This window comes from Melopsittacus undulatus, chromosome 3, assembly GCF_012275295.1.
Source record: "Melopsittacus undulatus isolate bMelUnd1 chromosome 3, bMelUnd1.mat.Z, whole genome shotgun sequence".
Lineage (NCBI taxonomy): Eukaryota > Metazoa > Chordata > Aves > Psittaciformes > Psittaculidae > Melopsittacus > Melopsittacus undulatus.
In genome coordinates, this window is record NC_047529.1 from 84,262,104 (window position 1) to 84,282,251 (window position 20,148).

At 40.9% G+C, this 20,148-nt stretch overlaps 1 protein-coding gene across 9 annotated transcripts in view; it reads left to right on the plus strand.

Moving 5' to 3' along the window:
* Nucleotides 1–7,696: 7,696 nt before the first annotated feature.
* QKI (QKI, KH domain containing RNA binding) overlaps nucleotides 7,697–20,148 on the plus strand; it is a 155,807-nt gene continuing 143,355 nt past the window's right edge. For 8 of the 9 annotated variants that reach the window (XM_034060700.1, XM_034060701.1, XM_034060702.1 and 5 more), the window contains exon 1: nucleotides 7,697–7,943. In XM_034060700.1, the coding sequence (XP_033916591.1) occupies nucleotides 7,802–7,943 (142 nt within the window). In that variant the 5' untranslated portion in view covers nucleotides 7,697–7,801. The remainder of the gene's footprint in view (nucleotides 7,944–20,148) is intronic. The other variant, XM_034060705.1, reaches the window with a different exon arrangement.

Below are 20,148 nucleotides of genomic sequence, written 5' to 3' on the forward strand. Positions count from 1 at the left end.
CTACTAACCTGTAAGACAGGTGCACACAAACTTTGAAATGGGACAAAAGATCAATTATGCCTTTAGTAATGAAAATCAGATGGATAGCTATAAATAGACTACCTGGAAGGAAACCTGAAGTAGGGATGTATACTTTAATTGACTTGCTAGGGGGAAAACCACTTTCTGGCATGAAAACAAGCCATCTGATTAGCTACATCATGACTTTTTAAAAGCAAGTAGAAAAATTCTAGAGATGGGGAAATGTGTTAAGTCAAACAACATCATCTCTTCCTTTCTAACAGAGAAGTGTTTTGCCAGCTTCTCAACTAACAGGGAGTTTCCAGGCCTTTCCAGGGTAGAAAGAAGGAAGGCTGCCCAATTTGGATTACTTAAAACTCATTCTCATGTTAACCTTCTTTAATCAAAACAGAATTACAAAAATTCAAAATAACTTTTTTCCTGCCTTGCCTTAAATCTGTATTTCCTGTCACAACCTGTTGGGGTTTTGAGCATATTGTCAAACCAGACTATTCATTTGCTAGTACACAACAAAACAGTACTGTTACGCAAACTGGATAGCAGACTATACTCTGTGGGTAACTTATTTCTGCATTTCTCTAATCCTTAAGCTGATATGGTAACAGTTCTTTAGTCCTATCAGGATTTGCAGTGTGCAGAGGGCATGTGAGTGTGCAAAAAAGAGACACAACTGTTCTTTAAAAAACAAACCTGCCATCAGTGTAAGTGTAATAACCTTTGACAAGTTATGTAAATATCTGAAAGTTAAAGAAAACTGCCCATGAATTTAAACAAACACAATACCATAACAGATAATGTTAACATTTCAATTATCATCTTTATTTATGAATGATACAATAAATTCCATAATATAAAGCTGCTTGTTAAGTAAAGAGGCCTTAAAAACTTCTAGAAGTTGTAAGAAAGGTTTTAACATGTACATGGAAACTTCTCATGTTCTAAATGAACAGGAATACCTACACTCATGTGAACTGGATCTGTACAAAAGTAATTTGAATCTACAGGAAATGCATCATGTAGATGGCACTTCCCTATATTTCAGTCACAATCGGAGCCCAAACATGAAACATTTCAAACTAAGAACAATAATAATTAATGAGAATTTGAGAGATGGCCAGCAGTTTAAAAGTGCCATTCCCATACACTTCAAATTTAGCTGCTGTGATTTTTTTTTATCAGACCACTATATCTAAACCAGAGTGATTACACCATAGTGAACTTTTCAGCCTCCTCCTTTACTCCTCTACTTTGTGGTCTATCCAAAACAGTGGACTTGATGAAGGTAAAATATTACCAACCACACTTCTGAAAGCCAAAACTTGTGAATGACAACATTACCTTCAACAGAGTCATTTAGTTCTTCTGAAAATCCTGTACCCAAGCTGTTGCTCAGACTATTCTGAGAGCAAAAGTGGTTAATAGAAAAATGTTTCTGCATGCTTACAGTGAGATTCATCTGATCAACCAATAGTTCGCCGTGGCCACTCCACACATCCAAAAGGTGTAAAGAGACATCTGCACAGAGCTGGTAAATGTTACACAAGAACTACAGAAGAAAAGGGACCTTCTAGAAGTTCAAGTGGAATACCATAAGGCAAGTGAATTCCATTCTTCATTGTGCTTGTAAACTTGTAGCTATGACTTGCTGTAATCAAGCAGTGAACTCAAATATGATCTTGTATGAAGTGACCACAGCTCAAAATGAGTTATAGCTCTTAAATTAGTTAACAACCCAGAAATGTTCACATTTCCGCTCTGAACCCAAGAGCTGTGTTTTACCACTTGTCCTTTGAACTTCTGTGACAGTCAAGTAGGGACTGATGATGTACCAGCCTACAAATGCCAAAAAGATGGCACAAGATCTGGGATATTATATTTAGCAATGGTCAATTCAGTACCTCCACAGAGCTAGGCAACACTTGCAGTAATACGCACTCACTGCTAATCCCACTTCTGCAATGCATGGCACAGGCTGACTCATGCAGCTTTTCCATGAGTTCTCCAAAATGGAAAGGCCAGAAGCCACTTGAAATTCTCTCCAATGAAAGCTGAAAGCTGTATAGCTACTGTAGTAGTTTTGTTACTGTACAGACAGTGTAGTATCAAGCACACTATCTGAAGCTGTAGGACTGTGCAAGGGATTAAAAACATGGATGGAAATGTTCACAGTGTATTTCAAGAAAGTATTTGGCTTCTTTCAGCAAGCTAGTATCGATTGCTTATGATCCAGTAGTAAAATGCATAAACCAAATGCCAGTGTTTATAAATTACAAGATATAGAGAAGTTCATGAGCTTAGAGGTAAAATATACCTTCAAAATACAGGACTCAAGTATATTCTGTCAATGATTAGGTTATTTTTTCCCCCAAGGCTTTAAATTTGTGTTCTTATGAATGATAAAGTTGGTAAATTTTACGTTTTCACTGTAGTACCTCAATTTAGTTTTCTAATTGCTGGCAATTTTCTTTCTTTTCTATGCTTTCTTGGACTGCTTTTCTTTCCCTCCTTCTCACCATTTTCTGCCTTTCTTAGCAACATCATAGTAAAACTGGCAGACACGAGACTTCATTTTCATCTCCTACTGAAGAATGTGAAATTAAACCAGTCTGAGCTTTGTTTTTAATCCAGAGAGATTTTTTGGGAGCCTAGCAGAACTAGCACCCTCTCTAGACAGACACCCCTCTTCTTGTTGCTCAGATGCTTGTCTTTGCTGGAGAAAAGTCTATATAGTAGTAGATAAAGAAACAGCATGTAGACATCACACACCCATGGAAACTGCCTACTAAATACTAGCTACGTCAATCTTGAACACTGATGTAAAACATTCGACTATATATTGATTCATACCTTTTTCATGTGTATCTGTGGTGAACTGGTAGTTAGATAACATGAAGCCCAATGGAGATGCTGATGCTTTCCCTTATTACAGAGTCAAACAAAATGTGTCACATTTTATTAAGCAGAATTTAGGCCCCTCCATCCTATCTGTCTAGGAGTAGCTTATCACAGTAGCTTCGGGTATATGGAGTACGTACCTTACCAAAGTACGTACTTATTCCAACCTGAGGAATTATGAGTTTTAACAGGATTGATACTGTTACTATACCCTTCTTCACAGTTGTACAGCTTGAAGTATGTTAAGTATAAAAGATACAAATCTGAATCCTTCCAGACTGAGGTGTGTTAAAACCCGTATTTTCCACTTCTTCAGCAATTAGCATCAGTAGAGGAGAAATTTAGGCATTGTCTCTTCCAAGATTACACATGGCACTCAAATCTCCCTTTTTAGACTAAGCAGACACTACTGTCTGCTTATTACTTTAAATGATGCACTACTGTGGCTTCTGTTTGAAAAGTTACCTGTCGGCTTGGCTTAATGTCAAAGAAAGTATGTTTTTCTTGTCAGACACATCACAGAATTTCAGTGCAATTGGTTCTTGAGATTTTTCAGTCTAGCTCTTGACCTTACTTTGTTCAAGTGTTTATCACCTTGCAGAGATTAATGAATTTCAGATGTTCACCTGGTAGTGGCCACATCTGACTGCTGCATTACTCTTGTAGCAGCTACAATCTGGTACATCATGAATGACTCAATACTGAATCACAAACACAGTATTTTTTTTTCTTGAGGACTGCAATGGGTAAAGAAGAATTGCTTCTTTTGCTAAAGCGTAGTAGTATAGCACATTGGCATCTTCCTGTCAGAGGAAGCATTGCTGAAGGCTGATAACACCTTACTGTATACACCCATGATGTGGACAGCAGAGATGCTGGAAGTAACAGACAATACTTTAACTTAAGGGTATGCTTCCCAGTAGTCATCAGACTTAGCCTCTCCTGTTTCCCAAGGTGCTATCAGCTATGAACATTATAGCAGTAATTGAATTTGCTTTTTATGATCATTGCAGGCTTTTACTGTAATATACAGAGGCTGCTGCTGTGATTATCATAATTTTTCTTACTTCAAGATTACATTAATGCAATAAAACTTCATCTTAAAAGAGAAGCCGCTGGAGAATACTACAGGTTACATGATACAAGAAGGGCTACCTGGACCAAAACATAAGAGAGACTTCTGCTTGGTTCCAGACAGAAGTTAAGGTGCTGGGTAGTTACTAAAGACCCTTACATCACCACTAAGTTACCTTGAAACAAATCAACCACCCTCCCTCCCATCCTTAACATCAATACCACACAACCTCTTCCCCTTATGCACAGGATATGTTCACTCAGTTCCATGTGTGTCCCCCCCATCCTCTTTCTTCCCCCATGGGAAAATTCCATATAATACAAGAGTATTTCTAGTGCTCCTGTAGATCAGACTGTAGACACACCATTCCTGACGGGACCTATACCCTCTCACAGCTCTTTAACCATAACTAATTCAACTTTCATCTCCCACACAGTCTTACAACACCCTTTCCTAGGATGTTAAAGTGTATGAAGGTAGAGACAGAGAGAACGGAAGGTATGCTGAGAGGGGCTTTCAGGTAGCATTTTTGTTTTTACTGTATAATTGATGAAGAAAGATAACATGCTGACTTATGTAAAGTGAATGATGTGTTATCTACATTTTGGTAAAGCATCTGGCATTTCCAATATTTTTTTGCCATTATTTAAATTCAAAGTCTTGAGGTATTTATGGAAAAAGCAAGGATGAGAGCTTTTCTTAAGTAAGTCATTTATGCCTAATTCTGTGGGCAGCTTCAGCACATAGTGTTGCCTCAATTTCTCTAAAGTTCAGACTGAGAAAATAATTCAGATTAACACCGAGGAGTCACAGAGTGATTCCTCAACTGCTGGTGTGCACCAGCTTATGCTCTGGTAAATGAGTACAAAATAGCTTAGGATAAGATATATTGTTCCTATTAGTAGGTAAGACAACTGCAAGCACTGGAAGCACTTTATGTGCAGGAAGCAATAATGAGATGGGATGGGAGCAGCTGCACCAAAGCTGCTGAAAAAATGTGTCTGTATGCTATTTTTACCGTGCAAACCAGCAGTCCACAACAATTATTCTAAAATTACCTAAGTTCATCTAATTTTAAGCTGAAAGCCTGCTCTCAAAGATGCCTTTAATCAAATTGAAGGTTTTGATAGTAAGTGTTCTCTCAGGGTTAAAAAGAGCCTTCAGTCACTGGTTAAAAATAAGCAAATAAAAGGCTCCAAAACTGCATCACCTTTCAGACTGATCTATGATAAATAAAATGATGTCAATTTTGTTAAGCATATAAGGATGTTTTAGCATTTTAGAACAAGGTTGAGAAAGAACAAACACAATTTTCTTAATAAATAGGAACTGTATTGTTTCATCATCCATAGCCATGCTGCAGTGTGCTTTGGGCATGCTATTAATAAACTAATAATCTGTATTATAAAAGATGATTTGTAATACTACTACTTTGCTAAAATGACAGAAGCAATAAATCAGACTCATCTTACATAAGCCTTTTATGTTTAAACAACCCCTTGAAATGCAATTGAAACTCTCATATCCAAATAATGAGTTCTGTATGTTTAAAAGGGAAAAAATACAATAAACACTAAAAGGAATGCAATAGGCCAAGGCATTTTTACTGTTATGAGAACTACATGTTCTTTACGTTTTGTCAATGCACATCTTTAAAGAAACCCCGAATAATACGGTTTGACAATACCGATGAAACTGTACACCTGTCAACATGACATGTCTGCACCTTTTTAGTTTTGGAAGCATTGCTCATTGCGATTTACCTAATACATAAACTTTCTCCAAGTACCGTGTAGTATGTACGAAAATATTTTATTTTTTTACATATCAGACAATAGCTAGATTTTATACTTAGTCCTATTAAAAATAGCTGTATTCAACGAATCAAACAATGAAGTTATTTTTACCTAGCTTTACAACACAAGCTCTACCAAGCTAATGAAAATCTCAACCGAAGCTTTCTGACGACCTCCTAAGTAATAAAAATCAAGTACGAACACCGAGTAGCTGCACGGGGAAGGAGAAATACGTACAAGCAACCGCGTCGCGCTGCTTTGCTTCCGCGACTACAGTGGATGGAGCGCGTTAATTTTGGTTCTGGCTGCCGGATGCTGCTGCTCCCATCACGTCTCCCATCCAAACCCGTCAAACAAATCACGGCTGACCCCCAAACACGGCGCTGCCCTGTAAGCAAAGAGGGAGCCTAACTGCCTATTGACGAGGCTCGGGCAGGAAGGCAGCGCCGCGACCGGCACCCGGACCTGACACTGGCTGCCCGACTGGGGCAGTGGGGACCACCATCGTTGCTCCAGGGTCGGGCGTACGGCCGGGCAGCCACCATCGTCTGCGGTTCTCCTCCACCCCTGGCGGCGACCAACCCCCAGCCCACTCTATGCCCGTCTGTATCAAAGGCTGTCATAAAGCGGCTCCCGCAGCGCACGGGCTCGGCCGGACAGCCGACAGAAGCGCGGAGACACGAACTGTCACCTCCACTGCCCCTGCCCCACAAACCTACCTAATCCCCCCACCCCGCGGCCTCACGACTGACTACGAACCGCTCCTGGCACGGCACCGCCCCGCCCGTAGGCGCATGCGCGAAGGCGGCAGCCCCGCCAAACCCCGTCCGCCGCGCGAGACCGCGGCCGCGTTGTAAACAGCAGGCACACACACGCGCGCGCGCGTCCTCCCGCCTCGGCTGTCCCCGCCCCCTTGGGGGGAGATCACGTGACCCGGCACCGCCCGCCCCCTCCCCGAGCAGCACGACTTTGTTTAGAAGAGTTCCGTGCGCGCGGCGGAGGTGGCTGGAGGCGCGCGGGAGCCGCACACGACGCTGCGCGCCTGCGCCGCCCGTCCGCGCGCAGACGCTCGGAACGGGGAGTGGTCGGCGGGGAGTGGGGGAGGGAGGGGGGGGACGTGAAGGAAAGGGGGGGGAAGAGATAAAGGCCCCTTGGGCCCCACGCCGTCCCCCCGGCTATGCTGCCGCCCCAGGCCACCGGAGCGGGGAGGGAGTGAGCGGTGGCTCCGCCAAGCGGCGCTGCGGCCGCCACCGAGTAGCGTTTGCCCCGCCCTGGGCCCGCCCCCGGCACGTCCCCGCCCCTCCTGCCGCCGCCGCCGCTGCTGCTGCTGGCAGCGCAGCCTGAACTGAAGCGAACTCCGGAGCGAACTGAGGAGAAGTGAGGAGGCGGCGGCGGGGCTGAGACTCACCAGCCACAGGCGGCGGCGGGAGGGCGGGCGGGCGCGAGGCGGAGCGGAGGACACGCCAGGCGCAGCGCGGCGGCAACAACAGCGGCGGCGGCGGCAACAGCGGAGAGACACCGGCGGCGGCTCCTTGGAAGCGGCAGCAGCGCCCGCCCGCCCCACTCGTCCCTTCCCTCCCCCGCCGCGGAGACAGGGGGCAGCGCGGAGAGGAGAAGCCGGGCTCGGCGTGTGTGTGCGCGGGAGGAGGAGGAGGAGGGGGGACACACCGAGGACTGCGCCGGCCGAGGGCGCCCGGAGCAGGGAAGCGGCGGCGGCAGCACCGAGAGGCGGCGGCGGGTCCTTGTGCCCGGCGAGGAGGGCGCAGCCCGCACGGGGGTTTCTGTCGAGTTTCCTCTTTTTTTCGTTCCCTCGGACTCGGCTTCGGGGCTGCGTTTGTCTCCGGATTTGAATCCTCCTCCTCCTCCTCCTTCCTCGGGGAAGCTCCCCTCCCCGCCCCCTCCCCTCCCCCACCGCCTCCCCGCCCGCCCGGATCCAGCCGGGCGCCCCGTGCCGCGGTCGCGTTGCTCGGCGGAGCTGCTGCGGGCGCTCGCCGTCTCTGCGCGGGCTTGGAATATGGTTGGGGAAATGGAAACCAAGGAGAAGCCGAAGCCGAGCCCCGATTACCTGATGCAGCTGATGAACGACAAGAAGCTGATGAGCAGCCTCCCCAACTTCTGCGGGATCTTCAACCACCTCGAGAGGCTGCTGGACGAAGGTAAAAGCGCTCGCCTGGCCGTCCCCTCCCCCACTCCGCCGCCCGGCCCTGCCTCCCCCCCGCCCCGGGCCTCCGCGCCGCTCCCGGGATCCCGCTCGGCACCCGGCCCCGGCCGAGGGGAGCCCGGGGCCTGTTTCGCTCTCCCCGCTGCTCTCCGCACGCTCTTGCCCCCACCCACACTCCCCCCCGCCCCCCGGGTTGGGGAGCTTAAAACAAAGGGGAAGTGTGGGTTCTCCCCGCCCTGGCCGCTGCCGTGTGGTGCCGGGGGACTCGCTGAACGGGTTGGAGGGGAAGAGGCAGCCCTGGCCGCACGGCTCCCCGCGATTCCCGGGTGTGGGGCGGGTTCTCCCCCTTGTTTTCTTTCTCCTTTCCTTCTCCGCACCCTTTCCCAAAACCGGGGGAAGGGTAACTGCCGAACGGAGGGGAGGGAGCGAGGAGAGGAGCTCAGGAATGCGCTCTGGGGGAAGGCAGGGAGGAGGGGAAAGGCTGGCTGGCGGGTAGCGGGGTCCTGCGCGGCCCCTCTCGGGGAGCGGCCCGCGGCCCGGCCGGAGGGCCCCGGGTTGGGGGGAAAGGGAAGGGGGGGGGGGGGGGGGGAGGGAGAGTGTTTGGTTTCGAGATTTGGCTGTTCTGGAAGCTGCTTGAACTTGAATGACTAAGACGGAGGGGGCTGAGCTTTTTCTTCAACTCCAGCTTTACCCCACCCCAAAGTGGCCACAAACTAATTATAATTTCCCTATATTGCAAGAGAAGGGAACAAATCCGTCTTTCAGCTATCCTTACCTTTTAAAGAAACTAACTTGAAAGACTCCTACGTGTGACTTTAGTGAAGGGAAAAAAAAAACCAACCCAGAAAAATTACGAAATTGCCTCGTCTGCTCCTGCCAAACGTCCGCTGCCGCCCCCAACCCAGCTCCCGGCGAGGGGCCGTTCGGTGGGCTGACACCACCCCAACCCTTCTTTTCCCCTAAAGAGCTCCCTTTAAGTTGTAGTTTTACAAGTAAATAATTGCAGTTTAGAAATGGAAAAAAATAAGTATATGCTGGGAACTTTGTCCCATATGTGTTCTCACTACAGTACTGGAGTTAAAAATCTGTGTTAAAAATCGAGCGATACGCTTGTTCTCAGTAATTTAAAATCTGCTTTATGCTTGGGTTCACAGGCTTGTTTTTAAAAGTATTTAATTTCTTACCACGTTAAGGAGAGTTAGAGACACCTGTTTGTTTAATCGTATTGGTAGCTTTGTAGAATATGGTAAAGCTATAAATTATTTACACAGCTTCAACTTGTTTGGAATCTTAGCATGAAATACTGACTTCTGAGATTTCACGTTAGGATTCTTGTTTGGACGTATTCTTTCTCGGTGAAAGAAGTTTGGGAAGTTGTTGACCTCGGAAGATGAAAGAGCTGGTTTTATTTGGTAGAACAACTCCCCGCCCTCTCCCAACACTGTAAAAGTGAGATAGTGACTGTAGTACAACAGAAAATAGCGTATCGAGAAAATGCTGCCTTCAGAAATAGATGATAGAAGAGTAAAAAAAAAAAAAGCCCAGTGAAGAATTCTGAAAGATGGACTGTGGGAAGAGACATAATGGGAGATTCTATTTTTATGATCAAGACTTGTGGTGAAATTTGAAATCATATTGGAGCAAATACGGATGTGAAAAGTAACGCAAATGTTCTTGGTCACCACAGAAAACACCCTCTCAGGATAGTTAGATTTACAATAAATATCAAGAAGAAACTTGACTGAGAAGACTGTTTTTAGCATGTTATGAGCCTTCCAGAGGCCTAATGCTGGATTCTTAAATTCCTGAATCTCTTCAACTTACTGTATTTGGCCAGAGGAGGCCTGAAACTTTTGGTTTGGGTTTTTTTTTTTTTTGTTGTGTGTGTGTTGGAGAACAAAAGAAAGAAAAAATTTTTCCCCATATGAAAAAAACACTGAAAAAAGAATGTCTGAAATCCTCACAGCATTTGATATATTTTTAAATACTGAAAGGTCTGGAAGTACGTTTTGTGAAGTATTGAAGTTCCAAAATGGAAGCTGTTGGGACTTGCTGAAAAAGTTTAAGGATTGTGTTGGAGCTATTTTTTGCGCTCTTTAAAAGAAAGATAAAATGCACTCTGTGTTGCTAATAGTCTCGGGAAGAAGTCTGCTATCCCTTTAAGGTTTTCTGCTTTTCCTGTTTACGTTGGCAATTGGGTGGAAGTACTGTGGAGGCAGAAAACTTTTTGGAATGTTGAAAAAAAATGTTTCATGCAAATCTAGTAAATTGCTTCAAGACTTCAGGATTTGAACACTAAGGGGCGCCAGTTATTTTTTTTTCTGAGGCGTGAGGCAGGCCTCTGAACACCATTACTGACTTAAGTAGTGAAATTAACAGATTTAATAGAAGATAACAAAGAATGACAAAATACTTGTGTATTTGTGCAAGTATTTGTATTTGCATAGACTTAAATATACTGTATGCTTACAGGCAGTATTACATAGGTGAAATAGTCAATAGCAATGAACACTTGAGAAATTGGAACAGCTGTTGTTCTGTAGAACACCTATCCTGGTTATTAAAAGGGCATTGTGTTAAATACCTTAACTATATGCTACACTGGCATCCTGTGAGGGGTTCAGCAATAGCAACCTGTAGGCTTGCTAGAGAGGTCTGCAAGATTTGGAATGTGTTATAATATTTAATAGTTTCATCAGTTGTTTTATGGCACCTTTGAGAATACCAAATATTAGGGGCATGTGTGTGTAGATTTATGTAATCTAAAAATACTGTTCCTATGTAGTCCTTGCTGCCTCCCTCTCTGCCTCCCCTTAGAATTTGGTTTGCTGTTTCTGGTTTGTTTTGTGCTTTAGGTATGTGTTTGGGATTTTTTTCAGTCACTGTACAACCATCTTCCAGAAGATTTTGTTTATGCTTGAGAAGACTAACTACAGTCAGCCTTTGTCTTTCATTTTGTGCTGATTGGACTGAAGAAATAGTCACAACCCTGAGAATTCAAACAAAACGCAGGATTGCTTTCCCTGCTGGAATTCTAGGCCTTTTTTATTTTTACATGCCAGTATTTAAACAAAATACAGGTGGGCTTGTGATTACTTCTTGTAATTTTATCCACCAAGAGACAGAAATGGACCTGTTGGTCTAGATGAACAGTATATCTAATCTGGTTAAGTTTCAGAACGTATGTCTACTTCTTTATTCTGTTTCTGTTCTGTCTGTATTACCCAAACGCATTTTCCTTTCTGAACTGTATCTTAGTGTTTGGTCATTGAAAATTTTAGTGCTTCTGCCTTATGGCATTTGGTTTTGAAAATCAGCTTAAATGCAAGAGGTATATGGAGGAAACTTCTTTTTCTTTAAAAAAACACCCTACTTTATAATAAAATATGAAAGTCATAGTTTTGTTTAGGTTATAAATATTTTTGCATATGTGTGCTTTCAACTTCTTACGTGTAAATAAGGCTTTTGTGGATTAACAAGGATGTTTAAAGTGCACATCATAATAACTAGGAAGCTGGATTGTTTTTATCAGACTAGTGCAAACCTGTGGGAAGAGAGGGCTCTTCCTGAATGTGGAATAGGCTGTATTTCCTGTAATTGTTTGCACCATCAAATATGACCTGATTTTTTTACTCTTCGGCTTCTCAAGATACTAACTTTTGTGGTTCTAACTCAGATTGTTTTCTTGAACAGCTTGTATCTTTTAATGATCCTTTTTGTGGGATGTGAATAAAGTTATACCTTTTTTTCTTGCACTGTTTTGTTTTTTTTTTAATAAATTGGATGTTTCAAACTCTGCAGTTGTGCTGTGACCTATTGAAATAAATAAGGTACTTTCGATTTATTTTTCAGCAGATTGTGAACAAATAAGTCTGAACCATTAACTGGGATCTGGGTAGTACAACTTTTATATTAGCATTTTGTTTTCTTGAACCTGTAAGTGGTTAGAATCGCGTATGTTATTGGAATGTACACAGATCAAATCTGTAGTCTGAACTTATCTTAAATAAGGTTTTGATGCAGGCTTTTATAGGAACTAATTTTTTCTCTGTAAATTGTACCTCAGTGGTTTCTTCCTCCTGTCAAACTTGTGTTGAAGGTGACTTAAAGTGAGTCTACCTTTAACATGAATTACACCCTGCATATAGCTGTTGGAGATAGATTCGATTTTGTGACAGACTGACTCTTTCTGCCTAGTAGTTACAGCAAATCTAGCTGTAAAATCATCTAGGTAGGGATTAAGTAGGATAATTTTTCTTGGGCGTTCCTCTCTCTGCTGTGCTCACTGAGAAAAGTGCGTGTTAACTCGCAGAACCCAGTGATCAAAACTGCAGTTTTCGTGTCAGTCTTAATGTCTAAACCAAAATGTCTGCATAAGTTAGGACTGAAGAGGTGTGTTCTGGTCGTGTAAATAAATTCTCCCTGAGAAGTTACCTAGTTACTTTTGTACATGACCTTATTGTTTGTAATTATGTAAATGTAGCTGATGCTTAGCTAGGGTTTTGCTGACATACCAGATTTGGTGAAGGGGCACTGGCCACATTATCATGTCTGGTTTTCAGTTGTATCAGATATTGCAATAAAACCCTATTATTTCAATGCAAACTGTGCATCTTAATGCAGAGTTAGGAGATGAGTGTTATTTGGGATAAAGCCCTTATGATAGGTGCTTGCCCAGAATCTTAAACTAATTTTAAACTTTGAGTTGTAATGTTAAAATTGCACAAAACAGTGTGTGACAAGAGCATTGAGTATTTCTGGTGTGCTTTGAATATGGTTCTTTAATACTCTCTACATCTTAATGTCTGAGGCTTTTTTCTGATTTATAGATGTCTCATAAAAATGAGGTGTAAAGCTTCTAGAACTTAAGTGTTTGAAAACTTTATAAGAATTGTTCTGAGGTGTGGGTGGGTTTTATTTGTAATTTCTTTGGAGCCTCTTAAAAATATCAAAAGTTCCATTGCACTTAAGAAAAAGTTTATTTTTTTTAAATCTTGGTGAATCATATTCAAAATCTCCCCCCCCAAGAATTTCAGATCTTTGAAAAAGAAATTATTTTTGGAAATGTATCTGCATATTTATGGGATTGCAGTCACCTGGCATGTAACTTTAAAAGATGGGTGTTGTTTTAACTAAGAAAAGTTTTAAGTTAGTAAAGCAGTTGTTTTAAGCTCATGTTTTGAAAGCAGTTTCTTCACTGTTTGTTGCCAATAATTGAGTATTAAAATGTCTAACTTCTTTTTTTTTATTTTTTTTTATAATTTTTGGTTAGTGTTACTTGTTCTGTAAGGCTGGAATTGAGTTGCATTTTCCTCACCTGAAATGCTTTGGAGTAGTTTCCAGTGTAATGAGTGTCGTATGAAAATATCTTGCTATGGTTAGAAACAACTGACCAGGTGGTGATTAGATTAGGGAGTGGCTCATGGTGCTTTCCTAGCACACAAAGGAACAGCTAAAGGTATGTAGGTTAATACTACAAAAAAAAAATTCACCTGGCCTCTGACAACTGAGAAAATACTTTTTTAAGTGAGCACTTAGAATGTCTTAATGATGAAAATTAAGTTTACATGTGTCAAAAGAGAAAAGGCCGAGTTGGAAAAAGCCAGGTGTAGGATGAACACTGGGCTTTGTGTGTGTGAGAAAGAAGGCTGGACATGAAATGAATGGTTACTTTTGTAGTTCAGTAGCGTTTTTGATCAGATTGTCTATTTCAGTACTGAAATTAAAACTCTTCTCCTGAGCACACTAAACAATGCCAAATCCAGAGCGGGAGACTTACAATTATATGAGTTTAGACCTCAGTATTAAAACAGTAAGTAACCTTAAAATGCTCTCCTTTTTGGAGAATGCATAGTGATGTAGATAACCCTATTAATTAGCTGTATTGTTAGATGCTGATCTGGTATATATTCTCTGGCTGACAGGATAGACCTGTGTTAACGTTAATTACCAGACCATCCAGATAGCTCAGGCTGATTGAAGTACAACAGGAGTCTTCTATGGGAATCCATGGTTTATATTCCACTGCTTATATGGAATGTCAAGGGGCTGGAGGTGGGGGGGGGGGGGGGGGGGGGGGGGGGGAGACGAGACAGGGGAAACTCCTTGCCAGGGAAGCTGTGAAGTAATTAAATGCCCTCACTCACTGACCCTTGTCTTTATTGAAACATAACTCACAACTTCTCATGCGGGCTGTGTGAATTTTTCTGTATTGATTTTAATCAAAATGTGTACTATGAAAATATTCTGTTGATTTTGACATTTTATTGAAATTTAATAACACATTGCTAAGAAAACTAATAGGAACAGTAAAACTGCCACTGTATTTAATCTCATGTTTAACGCAACTGGTTAGGTCAGTAGAAGTAGCATGTAAGATAAGTCTGTGCTGTGTAGCAGGAGGATCAAGTCTGTGGAGGACATTAGAGCTTCTGTTTGAATCCTGAAACATGATGGGTGTAATGTTTATAATCCAGATTAGATCCCTTTGCTCTGGCGAGAAAATGGATTGGGTTGCTGATAGTTAAGCAACATTACATTTCCACTTTTGGCTTAAAAATATGCCATGCTACTTGTGCAGTGCAGTTAAAGTAATTTCTGGGTTTGAGTTTCTTCTGGTTGTTTTTCTTGGAAGCATTTAATAGAAGTGGAGTTAGCTTTTCAATAGCAGAGCTTAGATTTTGGAGACAATTTATGCTTGAATGAGCAAAGCAGCCTTGACAGCTTTAAAAAGAAATAATACCCAGCTTCATTAGTAGAGCTGCCCCTCCACAGTGTTGTTATGGTTCCCATTAGAAAGGTGTCTGTTGCAGGCTAGTTGGGTGTCTGAGAAGGACAGGATATAGTGCAAGTTAAAGTGCTTTTTCTATTCGGGCAGTTGGGTTACTAGACCTCTACTGTCTGGGTCTCAAATTTAGAAGTTGCAGCTTTTTTTTAATATTCTGAGGTTATTTTAGTAGGTGTTAGTGCTTGGAATAAGTGTGGTAATGCTAACTTTTTTTTTAGTATTACTATTTTATTATCATAGTTTAAAATAGAGTATAATTTGAAAAGGCATTTTCAATTTTCGTTTAGGCATTGATTTTTTATTATTATTTTTAATATCTGGTGTCAAAAGGGAAAATTTTGCTTCTTAGTTCATTGTAAAAAAAAAAACAACAAAAAAACAAACCAACCCTTTTTGTGAAGGGAAATGGAAATAGGTAGCTATTAATGTGCTTCCTTTTAGTGTTTCTGGTGTTGTGTAGTTGATTTAGTAGCACACTGGAAGTTTTTGGATTTATGTTTTTGACTGTTTTGCAGCTGCACCTGAATACTTGTACTGTATGCTGTAGTGGATTAGAGAAGATTTTTTTGTGCTTTCAGCACAGGCTGTACTTGGGGCAGTGTTTCAATATTTGGTAACTTCATTGCAATGCTCCAGGATGTGCCTGGGTGGGAAGGTCCTCAGCAGACTTGTATTCTAGAAATCATGAAGAAATTTGTGTGATAACTGATTGACATCTGAACATATTGGTTCAACATGAACACTTTTCATGGTATGTAACCTTTTAAATGGTTACAGTTCTTTAAGACTGGATTTGAAAGGGAAAAAAATCCTAGCATGACAATTAAAATCTTGTTATTTTGCTGGGCAGTTATGTCAGTGTAGTTCTGAGGAGTCAGAATCATCAGAACAGCAGCCGCTGATGTTGGAGCAGAGGCAGGGGAGGATAATAGAGCATTTTATATCCTTATCTGGTGGATCAGTTACTGGCTTAAAAGGTCAGCTGATATTCTAGGCTGGTCAGGGTTTTTTTTTGAGTTTGTTTGTGTTGTGCTGGCTTACTTTTCAGGCAGATCAGGGCTGTGATTGAGCTCGGGTATGTGATCTCAGAGTACTTGTGTGGCACAATGGCTGAAGTGGCTCAATAACTGAGGATGTAGAGCTGAGCCTTGGGGAGAGAGTCACATTTGCTTAAACATTTGCTTTAAAGTCTGAAACTCCCAATTGCTGTCAACTGATTGTGCATCTGGTCCATTCAGAATTTTAAGGATGTGACTATTTTCAGACTAGCTGACACTAGATGGAAGCCAGACTTTGCTGAATTCTTTAAATCCTTCAGCTGTTGAAATAATGAACCTTCTTGTTCCATCTAATTCAGATTAAAATACTATTTTAGAAATCTCTGTAACCATTATATGGTTGAAATGTTCTGTCCTAATGCAGTATGTTTTCTTCATTAGTGTCTAGGAGATGGAATACACCTAAAATCTTAAAAAGTAAGCAACAGATCTGTCTAGCACAAGTATTAATAAAAAAAGCAATGTTCTGGTTCATATATTTAAATGGTAACTAAAACATTCAGCTGATGCTGCATAATGCTTCCATTTATTTATCAGACTTCAAAGCAGTGGCAAATCAGTTAATGTTGTTTTTAATGCAGCTTAATCTAATAACCTGCAAATGATTGTATCAAAAGTTAATGCATAATTTTCAATATTTTTTACATGAAGAGTGAACCAAGCTGGCCCTCTTTACTGTGGAATATCTTTGGTTTCATTGCAGGAATGGGGAGGAGCAGAACACAAGGGAAAATTCTCTGACCTGGTGCTGTTTGCTTTTGAGCAGTGCTGCTAATCTGTGCATGCTCCTTTTAGTTAGTTTCAGTTTATCTCATTTTGAAGGGTTACGAGCTGCATCCCTAAATCAGAAATTACCAGAAATGTTTTTTTCAAAGTCTTCTCAAAGTGTTGTCGTCCCCTCTTCTCCCCCCACCAAACTTTCAAACTTACTGGTTAAATACTACATGTATAATCTGTTGACAAGTGTGTTCTCTTACAGCTGGTTTGTGTGTTAAAGTTGAAGGTTAAAATGCTGTAATAGGCCCAGATGTCTTGTTTAAAGTATGTTTTTGCTGTGAAGGTTGCCTGTGCAGTGAGAAAAAGGTGTGTGTTAGATGATGGTAGAGACAAAGCTGTTGATAGTTCTTTAATTGCTTAAGTAAGTATCGTATCATCTGTAAAGATAAATATAGTCAGAGAGGCTCATATGCAGTCAGTTTACAAGGGAATTACTACTTCTTTAAATCACTCAAGGCTTTTATGGAACTCTTATACTGGCTCTGAATCAACCTGAAACAGGACTCTATACGGATTTTGTTCCTAGTTGTCACATAGTTCTGTCAACTTTGTGCTCAACTAGTAAACAGACTTGAACAAAATCTGGGCCTAGATAAAATGGTAGGGGTCAAAAATGAATTCTGACCAAGATTCTATCAGGAACACTGATTTTATGTATGCTAAAACATCTTGAGAAGAGTAATGAGACCTGAGTATCTTTCAGGTATGACCTTAGCAAGGGCAGTTGCTAGAAAGGAAGTATATTTAGTTTTTGTAATAACATGTTTACAGAGATTTGGGCCTCATATTCTGAAATTTCTTGCAGTGTTTTCATGTTCAATCTCTATAGTTACATTTTCTTCTAGTGACAGGATGAACAATCAGTTGGGAAAAAATCTGGAGAAAACATCTAAAGATGAAACCCAACTTGGAAGAAACTAGGAAAAAGAAAGTGCCTTTCTTGAGAAAAGCTTATTAGGCTTATAGACTTTAAAGAACCTTTCTTTAGAGACCTGTGACATTTAGGAAATCTACTGATATTTTGAGGAGCAGGAAGGCAAAAACTTCACTATATCAACTTAATGTAGGGTTAATTGAGGTTAAATTCTGTATGGATCAAAAGTACTTCCAGTTTCTAATAATTCACATGTAGCTTCCAGGGAAGCAAGGAATTGTGTGGAAGCTCTGTCTATAGGTAATGGGGTACATAAACCTATTGATTTAGTAACTGTATTTCATTCATAACTATTCATGAGGAATCTTGTTGGTTCCAAATGGGAGGTTTAATGCACACTGAGGGCACTTGGTAGTGCTGAGTTTTAATACTGTTAAGTGTCTTCAAAAAGGTATTTCTGCAGCAGCCTCGGATTAACATAGGATGAATAACAGAGCAATTCATCAACTGGGCTGCTCTGAAGAGTGTCAGCAAGAAAGCTGACGATGATGAATTGGAGTGAAATGGATGCTTCGGTAGATAGCCACTACAGCTAATGCTGGAGTGTTGAGGGATGGCAGTTGGTATTTAGGTGTGTGCTGGGTAATTAAGTGAGGAGGGATTGCATTCCTTTGCTTCTCTGTGTAGAAAAGAAACACAATTTCTACAGTTCAAGATGGTTACTAAATTCAGCTTAAAGTGACAGATGAACAACTGATTTGTACTTTATTAAAAAAGCTGTATGAATCTTTAGGACTGGTTATGTGAGTTACATTTTGAAGACACACTCCAGAACTCCCCTTGATGTTTGCAATCTTTTTTGACAATAAAAATTTGGATAACCTTACTTTGAGGCAGATTTAGTTTATTCTGAACTTAATTTCGCTTCAGGTTTTTTTGCTACCTTTTTTAGAGGTCACAGTTTTCAGTTACTTAAGTTACTGGTTACTTTTTCTTTTCCAGGATAAAGAGGATAGTTGTAAATTTGAGGTGGCTAAACCAGAAATAGTACTGCCTTTGGGTTGTTTTTTTTATCAGTGTAGTAGCTTAAATGGTTTTTGCCATGTGCACAGGTCTTTCTAATTCTACTGCATACGTTTTGTGCTAGAATTGTTCTTGACCACTCATTGTTATATCGAGTTGTTGAACACTGGGAACAGTTTAAAGCATTAACATTCAAAGTTCTTTACTTTTGTTTGGTTTTTTTTTTTTTCTGATTGCTTACCATAGGGAGGTAAACTTAACATGTGCAGGCCAGAGTATATCTACAGGCTTTTTCAGCCCTGAGCAGAAAGTAGTCGTAACTAGTATAGCGTGACGGTATGTTATAATATAAATTACTATACAGATCAAACTATATTTTTAGTGCATTTTTTTTCTCTTCTGGATTAAGTAGCATAGTGGCTGAAAGTTTTGAGTGATTGTTCATAACTAAAATGTGTTCTTGAATAATTAGAAGGGCATTGCATTCTCTTTCTTCAAACTTCTGTTGTGCGCTCTTAGTGTTGAATTTTAGATACAAAGGCAAGATACTAGTAAAGCACTAACACTCAAAGAGCTTTTTTTCCTAGTCTGAGGATTACTAGTTTCTTGCAGTATGTGACATATGTAATTGAAATACGGCTTATTTTGCTACAAACTTTTTTTTGCTTGGAAGGTAAAGGGATGAATATTGCTAGTAATGAAACCTGGATAATTTCCAGGGTAATTAAACTGATTAATCAAACAATGCTGTAAGTATGGGTGTAAATACTGTGCCTCTATCCATACTGGATAAACTTAACACGAAAGACAATGTACAATACACTCTAAGAACACATTGTGTAACTACAGAAATTGTATTATATGTTGCTCTTGAAACTAGTAAATTACGTGAAAGGAGCAGAAGAGTTGGAATACATTTTATTTAACTGAAATGTATTTCTGCTCTGAAAATGTTTCCAATTCACAAAAATAATAAATTGTTAGCCTTCAAACTTCAAGAGATTGCTCACCACACTTGATATAGGAGAAGAGAATAGTGCTGAGATACAGAAGTGTAATTTCTCTGCTCCCTTATTTTCTTTTGCAGTAGTGCTACTAGTTAATACCACTCTCCTACAGTAGTAGGAAGATTATACCCATACCTAGTTACGAATGGTGTCTCTGTGGGCAAGATTTAATACGATCAGAAATAATGGTGGGTTTTTTATGTAGTTTTGAGAAAAGCTGTTGTAGTGTAAGGTCCAAAGTAGCTTGTCATCTGGTTAGAAACATCATTTTGGCATAATATTTTCTTAGGCTAAGAGAGGTGGAGATACTTTACATTGAAGTTCATGTTTGTAGAATCTAATGAAAATTTCCTCTGCATATACTGTCTTTTTTTGAACTTAATCTATAGTTTTTTCCTTGTGCTTGTCACACTGAGCTGCCCCAGCCACTCCTTGTAGTAGCAAAGAATTACAAAGCAGGTGTATTTCATTTTGCAACACAAGCAGTGAAACTGCATTCACTTGCCCAAAAAGTAACATCAAAGAGATTTTATTCCTAAATGTAACTCTTAAGGGTTTATATTTTGCTGTTGCATGAAAACAAAATAGCATTTGATGTGAGACCTCTGAGACAATGCTCTTCTCTGAAGTAGACTATGTCTTTTTTGTTTGCAAGGTAAATGGGAGTTAAGTGA